At 45.5% G+C, this 9,565-nt stretch overlaps 1 protein-coding gene across 11 annotated transcripts in view; it reads right to left on the bottom strand.

The window, feature by feature from the left end:
• Positions 1-3,466: 3,466 nt before the first annotated feature.
• Positions 3,467-9,565, bottom strand: part of LDB2 (LIM domain binding 2) — a 376,014-nt gene continuing 369,915 nt past the window's right edge. For 5 of the 11 annotated variants that reach the window (XM_025437952.3, XM_025437955.2, XM_025437954.3 and 2 more), the window contains exon 8: positions 3,467-4,951. In XM_025437952.3, the coding sequence (XP_025293737.1) occupies positions 4,721-4,951 (231 nt within the window). In that variant the 3' untranslated portion in view covers positions 3,467-4,720. The other 6 variants (XM_025437958.3, XM_025437962.3, XM_025437961.2 and 3 more) reach the window with 3 other exon arrangements.

Below are 9,565 nucleotides of genomic sequence, written 5' to 3'. Positions count from 1 at the left end.
GGATCAACTAACCTGGTTGAACATTAGTCATCACATCTGTAAAGTGGAGCCCATAATGCTAACTTTCAAATGTGGTTTTAAGGAGTAGAGAGCATGAGTGTAATAGCTACGATAGCCTGTGGAAGCCAGGCAGGTGAAGTGAATTAGTGAGATGGATTGAGTGTGACAAACTGAAGAGCCTCCAAGCAGGGTCTCCATGACTGGGCACCAGCCAACTGTTACCATCCAGGGATTCAGAAATTGAATTGTTGTTAGGTTTGATTTGTTAAGAGAGGCATGAAAATTTTAATTTGAAAATCAGTTTTTAAATGTTAGCATATAATTAGAAGTTTTTCAGGCAATGTGTAGGTCACCAGTGGTAGATGAGATTCCCACTTGTTTATTCACACCCTTCGCCATGGGACTTTGCAGGAGGCAGAGTAGATCTCCCCACCCAACTGATGTTGGGCTTGTCTTTGTGACTTGCTTTGACCAGCGGATACAGGGAGAATAGATAAGTGTAGATGATTTGGCTTATCTTTTCACTTTTTCCAGAATCCACCAAGATGGGAGCATGCTCTGGGAACCCACTGTCCCAAAAAGAGATCTGAGGAGCTGACGTGATACAGAATTGCCCTAGGTGACCCACAGCGCCATGAGTGAGAAAAATAAGATGTTTGTTGTTGTAAACTGCTGAGGTTAGGATATTACTACAAAGCAAAACCTAACTCATGCACTACTCTTGGATTCCCAGGTTGAGACCACCCAAGTAAAGCACCTAGCAAGTGACTGACATGTAATGTGTACTTAATAATGGTTGCCCTTAGGATTATTTGGGGCATGACAAATCTGTTGGGGTTCCTATAATAGAAGTTAGGCTTAGGCCAATGCCTTGTGAAATGCTTTGTGTATCTGTGTGTGTGTGTGTGTGTGTGTGTTGATTTGACCCCTGAGAAACTTGAACACACCCATCTATTACCATCTTATATACCTGCAGAGATAACTGTCACCCTACATCGTGCCTTATGATTACAGACTGTGTGAAACTTAACAGCCATTATCCTGTTAAGTTTTGCACAGTGGTTTCATAATTTCTTGCTTGGGAGTTCTAACTGTATCTGTTTCATTAACATGTATGCTAGAACTACATATTAAGAATTCAGGTGGAAATTATTCAACTGCTCAGACCTGGGAAAGTCTAATGGGACAGTGAGGTGTGTTCAGCAGCATCAACAAAAGCTTGTAAGGAAAGTGCTGTGGTGGAAGCAAGGACCAAGTGTGTCTTGGACCTCAGAGGGACCAGGAGACCCTGACCAGAACAGGAGAGGCAGCTCTGCAGATATGAAAATCAAGCTGGGCTTTTAAAGATGAAGAACTTTGGTAACGTAAGAAGGTGGGGGACGGCGTTCTAAGGAGGAAGAACAGGCAAAGTCACTTGTGACATGAGGAACTGCTGTAATCAGAAAATTGGGAGGAGCCTAGCTGGATGGCGAATCAAGTGCAAGTGGGGAGGGGCTAAAAGCACAACAGCAAGGTAAGCGAGGATCAGGGTGTGAACTGCACTGGATGATGTCGGTGTTTGCTTCAGAGGATGGCTGCCATCAGTCTCTCCCCTTCTGTACGCACACACCACTTATCCCTTGAAGAGTAGAGGCCATGCCTCCAGGCCTTGGATCTGGGCGGCTTTGATGTATAGCACAGAGAAGAAGTGATGTTTCGTCAGTTCCAGCCCTGGCAATTTATGTTTATCCTCATTTGGGATGCCAGCTCTTGGAACATCCCCTCTCAGAACCCACATTCTGTGAGAACTCTGTGGAGAGATTACATGAAGGCACTCCAGTCACCAGACCTGGCTAAGCTCCTACTTCATAGCCAGCAGTGTGAGTGCACCATCTTGTCTGTTCAACCAGGTCAAGGCTCCGATGACTCCAGCCCCAGTATGTATGAGCCTTTAAGTGCAGACCACCCAGCGGAGGCCGATGAGCTCTCAAAAGGGTAACTGATAATAATAGATCGTCCTCTTGAGTCTCTTAAGTTTTGGGTTGATTTGCTATGCAGCAATAGAAAACTAGAACAGGTGTCAAATAATTTGTCCAAGGCATCAGCTGTAATGACTTAAAAGACTTGGGTGTGGGATAAACTAGAAGTTCTCTTAGCAGTACTCAAGAGGCAATAAGAAGCAATAAAGTAGTGGTTTCCTATATGTCCTTTGGCTCTTTTGCTATTGTACTGAACATTTTCCTCAAAATGCTAATATTCTAGAGAAGTATAGATGTTGTAGAAAGGATGCAGGCTCTGTAGTCAAGGGACATCCAGATTCAAATCCCAACTATGTCACCCATGCATTATGAGATGAGACCAGTCACTTAATGGAGTAGACTGTGACCTGCCAAGATGCCCTTTCTGAGACCAGCACACCTATGCCAGGACACTATGACTATTGCCTTCTAGATGGCCCTCTTCTCTGCAGAACTGCTCTGAACTGATGGGGACCACCTTGTTCCAAAGGGTACAGTCTCCTATAGCCTGGGGATGGCTCCAGCCAATGACTGACTGGTACAAATATGCAAAAGTCTGGCAGCTTAGCTAGCTCAGGAAAAGACAGTTCTGCAGTGGGGTCTATGTTCTGAGTCCTCCCTTCATGGACCAGGTCCAGAAAGTAGACTACATGAGTCCATAGCTTTTATAAACTCCTTCCCCTTCCCTATTCTATACCTCCCACTTCCTGGAGAAAGATTCCCTTTATTTTACCCAACGAACACTCTGTCAGTAATCTTGTGCCTCCAGATCCTGATCTCAGGCTCCATTTCTAGGAATCCCACCCGAAGACATGTGGCCTCCCTTAGCGTCTCTTTTTCAAATTCCCTTTTCCAGAATTTGCCAAGATGATAAGTTAAAATCACCAATTTAATTAAGTGCCAACTTAATACGCATCCAACAAATGCTAACAGATTTCATCTCTCCTATTCCTCACTGGTGGAAAACAGTGGAAAAACAAGAGGGAATTTCTTTAAACAAAAAAGTCCTCAAGTGAATTTGCCATAGTCTTGTATAGCAACTTTTGAGAAAAATAGGCAAGCAAGGCATTGATTTTTAAAAATGAAGACATTAATGCCAACTTTGTGAACTTCTGAGGATTAGCTGACATAATATCTGTGGACCTTAAGTAGGGTTGTTTGGTGCAGAATAAACACTCAGCGAGTGGAAGTCACCGCTCTTGCCTTTGCCAAGCCCCAGAAGCACAGGCGATATTTTCCTTGCTCATTGTTGTGTCCTCAGCCAGTACGTGCCCAGCACAGTGCAGGCACCCCCACATCTGCCCAAGCGAACTGCAATGAGTAGGGAAAGGAATCAGACTTTACAAAGGACTGCACAGCTTTCACAATTCCACTCCATTTGTAGTCAGGTGATAAATCCAAGCTCCAGACTTCTCATAATCGTGGGCAGATTTCTCCACCCATGCTCACAAACAACCAGACTCGCTTGCTTTGGTCGTTAACACAGTTTATTATTGGCACACTTATCAGTAAAGCATACATAAAATACAGCTGTTTTATAACACACGGAGCCACTGTGTCTTTACATGTGTGGAAGAACATATTAATATGCAAATGGAAAAAATTAGTTCTCTTATAAAGTTTCACATAAATACACTGGAATTGCCCCAAAAGAAAAATCGCCATAAAAGAATCAAGTGAGGGCTTTACAAAATATCATACAAGAAATATACTATGAAAAGAAGCAACAGTCAACTCAGATACAATAAAAAACACAAAAAAGTTTCAGGTTTATTAAACTGCCCACAAAATTAATGGATTACATGGCTTGAAAAGATTTAGATCAACAGCAATTTTACAAACGCCTAAGTTCTCAACGGGCCAGGTGTCTTTCTTTACATAAAAATGCGCCTTGGTGTCTTCGATGACAAAAAAGACATTTCTTGTTTCAGCACTTGGGCTCAACTGAACCAACTCGGGTTGGAGAACAAATTGATATTAGCTCCCCCATCAACTACCCTGCTAGGCCCTCTTAGCTGTTACCCAATGAAAGAAAAGAAGGAAAATTAATAATAATAATAATAATAAGGAATACACTTAAATTACTGTCCAAAAGCTGATTTTTTTTCTTTTCTTTTTTTACTGAAACAAGAAACTCTCAGATGCAAGTCAAAAAGCAGAAAATATTTTACAATATTAAAAAGTCATCTGTAGTTAGGGTCGGCATATAATGAGGCCCTGAGCACTGAGGGCGTATTGACAATATGGCCTTCCATTGGATGGGGGTGGGTGGGGGTGGGGGTGGGGGTGGGGGGTTAGGGGGGGTCGTTAACAAACATGTGGTTAAACACCGAGCCAGGAGAAGCGCGAGCCTGCCCTCTTGATTTAATTACGATCAGTGCCAGTCTCTGCGTTACCTGTGAAGGCCTCCAGGGAAGGGTCATGGAAGTTTATTGGAATAATCCTCTCCATTCAAAAAAGACCAAAAAAAAAAAAAAAAAAAAAAAAACCCAAAAAACAAAAAAAGGAAAAGAAAGAAAGAAAGAAAAGAAACTCAAAACTCAGGTCATTGTGGTTTAGAAACAGGTTTTTGCGTGGAAAAGTTTTCATTTCGCCTCCTTCCTCTCCTGTAAGCAGGGATCTGCAAGCGTGGGTGCAGCCCACGGCCCACGGCCCACGGCCCACGGCCCACGGGGTGCGGGTGCGGGTGCGGGTGCGGGTCCGGGTGCGGGTGCGGGTCAGTCTCACTGGGGAGCCTGGGGCGGGGCGCTTTCTGATTTGGTCTCCTGAGCGGCGGGGGGTTTACTGCTCCAAGGGCTGCTGTTCCCCAGGGCGGGGGGGCTGTTGAAGTCTTCCTCGTCGTCCACGCCGTTGGCCGCGTCATACTGCGTGTTTTCTAATCTAGTGATTAGCCTTTCGTCCTCGTCCCCAAACTCACCTCCCATCAGAGTTGGCTCTCCTACCACCATCACATCCTGTGAACAGCAGCTGACATTATTACAGGGAAACCTTGGGACAAGAAGCTCAGCTTAAAACACTAGTGGGAGGAGCTGGGGGGTCTGGGACCGACGCGCTCGCGTGCTGTGCCCCGGGGTCAAGTCTCAAAGTCGGGGGGCGGGGCCGAGACGCATATTTGATTTCTACAGGAAATAAACATTGCCTCCTGACGTGGAACAACCACGCGAGTTTATGTCCTTACTGCGCAGCCTGACACCGGAGAACGAGCAATGCTAGCAATCTGCAGAAATAAAAAAATGGATTTTTCAAAATTAAAAAAATCCACGCTTTGAACTTGCCGACATTGGGGACTTCAGAGAGGGCTGTGGAACCTTCTGCTGGGCGCCTTCCAATACCTCCAAAAAGCCTCTGAATGGCTTTGGAAACCAGCAGCCAGCACGGGGAGGATGCAGGTCTACAGTATTCACGCGACTCATTCCAAATGGCTTTCTCTCTGTCCCAAGGACGGTATACATTTTAATTGAAGACAGAATCTCTCTTTTTTCTACTCAGCCAGGCCCTTTTATGCAGCCAATATCCTTGACATTCTGCTACTTAATTATGGTAATTAATTTAGGTAAAGTTTTCGATAAAAACAATGTTCACACTGATTTGACAATTTGCATAGCTAATTAAGTCATTAGCAAAAACCTGCTGATTGCCAACAAGCCCTGAATTTACCATCTGTTATTTCATGGTGCCTGTCACCTATCCCCGCACAGGCAACCCTGCCACCAATCTGGGCGGTAAAGAGAACCAGTCTGTCCAGCTGGTGCCATAAAAGGAAGATGAAGAGCGCTAATTATAATTACATTGATGAAGCTGGTAGTCATCAGAAATGGAAGCGTGCGAGAAGAATCCATCTAATCACTCCTTTAAGTACAAATTGTCCTTCCATGCAAACAAGGAAGCCACCTACTGTAGCCAGGAGCATCCTGGAGGCCACTGCTGGAGAGGCACTGGGGGATGGGGGATGAGGGACGGGGGATGGGAGAGAAGGATGCATACACAGGGCACAACTCTGGCCTCTTTGTTCAAAGGGGGCCATATGGGGGTGATGGGTGACCTGGGCACGGGGCAGGACACCTGTCAGGTGATACTGCTGGGCAGCCTGTGAGCAATAGTCTACTCAAAAGTGCACTGACTCCAGGAGAGTGCCCGGTGCTATCAGCTTCTACCCCTGCCAGAAAGAGCAGGGCTGAGGCACATGCTTTTGGAGATGTTATTAAGGGTGCGTGTCCTGACAGGGAGGCTAATTGGACAAAATGCTTTGGTAAATGGGCAAAAATTGTCCACACTGGAGCAGGAGAGGCTTTCCTGGGACAGTACAGTAGAACACTGCCTTTGGTCAGGAGGAGGTCCAGCAGGCCCTCCAGTTCCTTCTAGAATTCTGAAGGTGCCAATTGAATAGAACCCTTAATTGCCACCTGGTCGATTTCAGAGTGGAAAACCTTGTTGGCTTGATTGATTGATTCCCTGAGAATTATGGGGGAGATAATCAATAGATTTCCAAACTGTGTTTTCTGACTAGTCACTCTTGTGATTTGACACACATGACTTTAAAGAGCATTAAGTAAATGCCTCAAGTACAAATTGGGTAAACTCAGCAATATAGGTACTGGCAGGAAAATCAGCAGTGTGCTTCGAAGAACGTATTGATTATGCAGCAAAGAGCCAGACGTGACACGGACACGGAAGGAGGACTCACAAGGACTCGAGGTGAGGTACAACATAGACAGGACTCTGATTGGCAAGAATACGGACAGGACTGGAGATGGAATGTGCTCTCCAGAGAGGAGAGGATGTTATCGGGTTAGCCAACAAAGGTAGGGAGAAAGAGTAGGGCAAGTTTGGGGAGAGGGTGACATGAGTTAATCTCATTTTGTGACTTTTGTGCAGCACATTTTGGAGGGGTTAGAAAACACATGCGTGAGGTATCACAGGGCAGGAGAAGGGCGTGGGGACCGACCACGTGGGTCTGCGTTAGTATTGTGAGTCCAAGGTCATCGAGAGAGGCTGGGACAGTGTGGGGAGGTAAGCATCATTTGGAAACAGAGGAGAAAAATAAGAAGGCAGCTTAAGCGTGACATTAGAAAAAGGTTCTCAACACTCCAGGTGCCTTCATCGCATCAGAAAAATAACAGTCATTCAAGAAACGTACTATGAAAATAGTGATTTGAATCATTCCAAATGGGGCTGAGATAGGTTGGTAATGTTTGGAATAGCCGGAAAAGATGCCCAGGCATAGATCCTTGGCAGCATCAGAGATTTCAGAGAGGTGCCACATTCGCCTTCCTGATTATGACAGAAAATCCTTAGCCAGATACATAATCCTGTGTTTACGAGTGTGAGTGATTGATAGATGGCAAGCTATGAAAGAGGCGTGTGCTAAGGGCTTCCTATGCACATAGATACTTGAGGCCACTTACACAAGTATGCACAGGGCTCTACCTGGCTCTACTAAACCTGCGGACGAGACGAGTGGTTCTCTGCTCAGGTGCTCTCAGGTTTGTTATCCTTACACAAAATGAATGGAGACATAGTGCACGTTCTGGGCTGCCTCTCACTAGTGGATGTTGGCTCCATTTACCCCACCCCCACATTTAAAAAATCCCCCCAACATTCAACATCGGTAGTGAGAGAGAGGTGCATTTCCTTCCCATGTCTGCTATCTCGTGTGTCCCACAGGAGGCAGGGCTGGTCTGTCTGAGAGTGACCCAGATGCCCTCGGCTCCCCATGAGGCAGACCTCTGCTCCTCGCTGGAGGCCTGGAGGTGCCACCAGCTCTTGCCCATGTCACATCTTCTCACTAATCCCCCGTGCAAGGACCACCAACCTCTGAGGAGGACTGGAAGTGACTCCTTTCAGGGCCCCTCAATGCTTCTCCTTAAATTGGCCAGAAGGGGTCACTGCTGTTGAATGACACAGGTCTCCATCCCTCCCAGGGTTGAGGCTGCAGTTCGGGATCGCTCCTAGCCCCTGCTCATGGAGTGAGAAGCAGAATCCAAGGATTAAACCCTAGTCCTCGCCAGACACACACGTTGCTGCCATGGCAGCTAGGCGGACCACAGCTGTGGTCACGGTGGCACATAAAATCTGGTCGTGCCTGTGAACGAGGCAGCCGTGGCTACAGATCACGTTCTATTTTAACAGTAAAATCTTGTTGGTAATTCAGTACACAGGGTTAAAAGATGTGGCCACTACAAGCCAGACAATGTTTATCATTTAATGTTCATTCAACTGGAGCGCACACAGAAATGTGCACATTTTTCCTAACCTAGTTGCCTTTCCCTGCCCCTCTTGGCCATCTGTAAGTTTTACTTGATTAAAACCTCTTTAATTGCATGGTGCGGGGATCGTGCTGAAATTCTGCTCTCGCTTTCTAATGGTGCCTTCTTACCAAATCCAAAGGGTCTCAATCCATTAAGAACCCTTCTGGACACAGGTATCCACTAAGATGCAAGTGCTGGGCTGGAGAATAAGAGCATAAGGGAGTAGAACAAACTATGTGCCCTTTAAAATAAAATTGAGATGTTTCCAACTAGGCCAGGTATGTCAAAATACATGACACTTATGCCACTATTCTACTCCTGAGGAAGACATCACTAATGGAAGGCCCACCAAACTCAGGCTAGGCCTCAGAATCCTACTCGGTGCTGGACCCTGTTAGCTGATACCAGGAGACTGAGCTGGCAGGAAAGAGGAAACCTCTTGGCCATCCCTTAAGTAGATGCTGAGCTCCTCAATAACAGGCTGGGTTTTTGTTGTCGTTTCTTGATTCTTGGTAAAGTGTGGGGCACATAGTAGGAGGTCAGGAGACATTTGTTGAACTGAACTAAATTCTTGCAGCCATTGTGCCTTTTAAGTACCGATGTCACAGTTCCTGAACTCTCTGGAATGTACTCTCATTCGCTAGGGGAAACTGACAAATGTTAGTTTCTAAAATTCTAGGAGTAGATGAATAATGGGCTACTTCTGAGCACTTTGGGGTTGATTTATTTATACCAGGCCATTTTCTCTATGCATTTTCCAATTTAACCAGGAATGGGCCTAACTTATTGGTATTTTAATAAAAAGACTCTTTTTCTTCTTTGATTTTTTTTTTTTTTTTTTGGTCTGACTCTTTAGCCCAGTTCAGAAAACAGAGGTGAGTCTGGCATTATTTAAAGACTATAATTCCTAGCAGCCTTAAAATTAAATGGTACCTTCCCCACAGGCTGGCCACTCTCTCCATGACCCTTTCTTTCTAGTGCAATAAGGATGAAAACCATACCCTCTGTCTATGGAAGACAGGAGAAAAGTGGCCCAGGGGGTTCTCAGGTACCGATGGGGTTGGTTTTAGCCAAAGAAAACGGACTGATGGAAAGTGGGTAAAAGTGGGTTGGGGACAGGTTTGAAAGACACATTTAGAAGTCAGTGGAGAATCCCCATGAAAGAAGGGTCCACTCTCACATGGAGAGAGATGTGAGGACAACAGACCAAGAGGGGGAAAAGGTGAGAAACAGGGGGAAAAGTCAAATTGCATTGGTGGAGGGAAGTAATAAGAAATAGAGCACATTTCCCAAGACATGGTATCTAGAGGATATCCATGA

This window comes from Canis lupus, chromosome 3 (genome assembly GCF_003254725.2).
Source record: "Canis lupus dingo isolate Sandy chromosome 3, ASM325472v2, whole genome shotgun sequence".
Lineage (NCBI taxonomy): Eukaryota > Metazoa > Chordata > Mammalia > Carnivora > Canidae > Canis > Canis lupus.
Note: the sequence above shows the minus strand (reverse complement) of the source record. Positions and strands in the feature narration are given on the sequence as shown.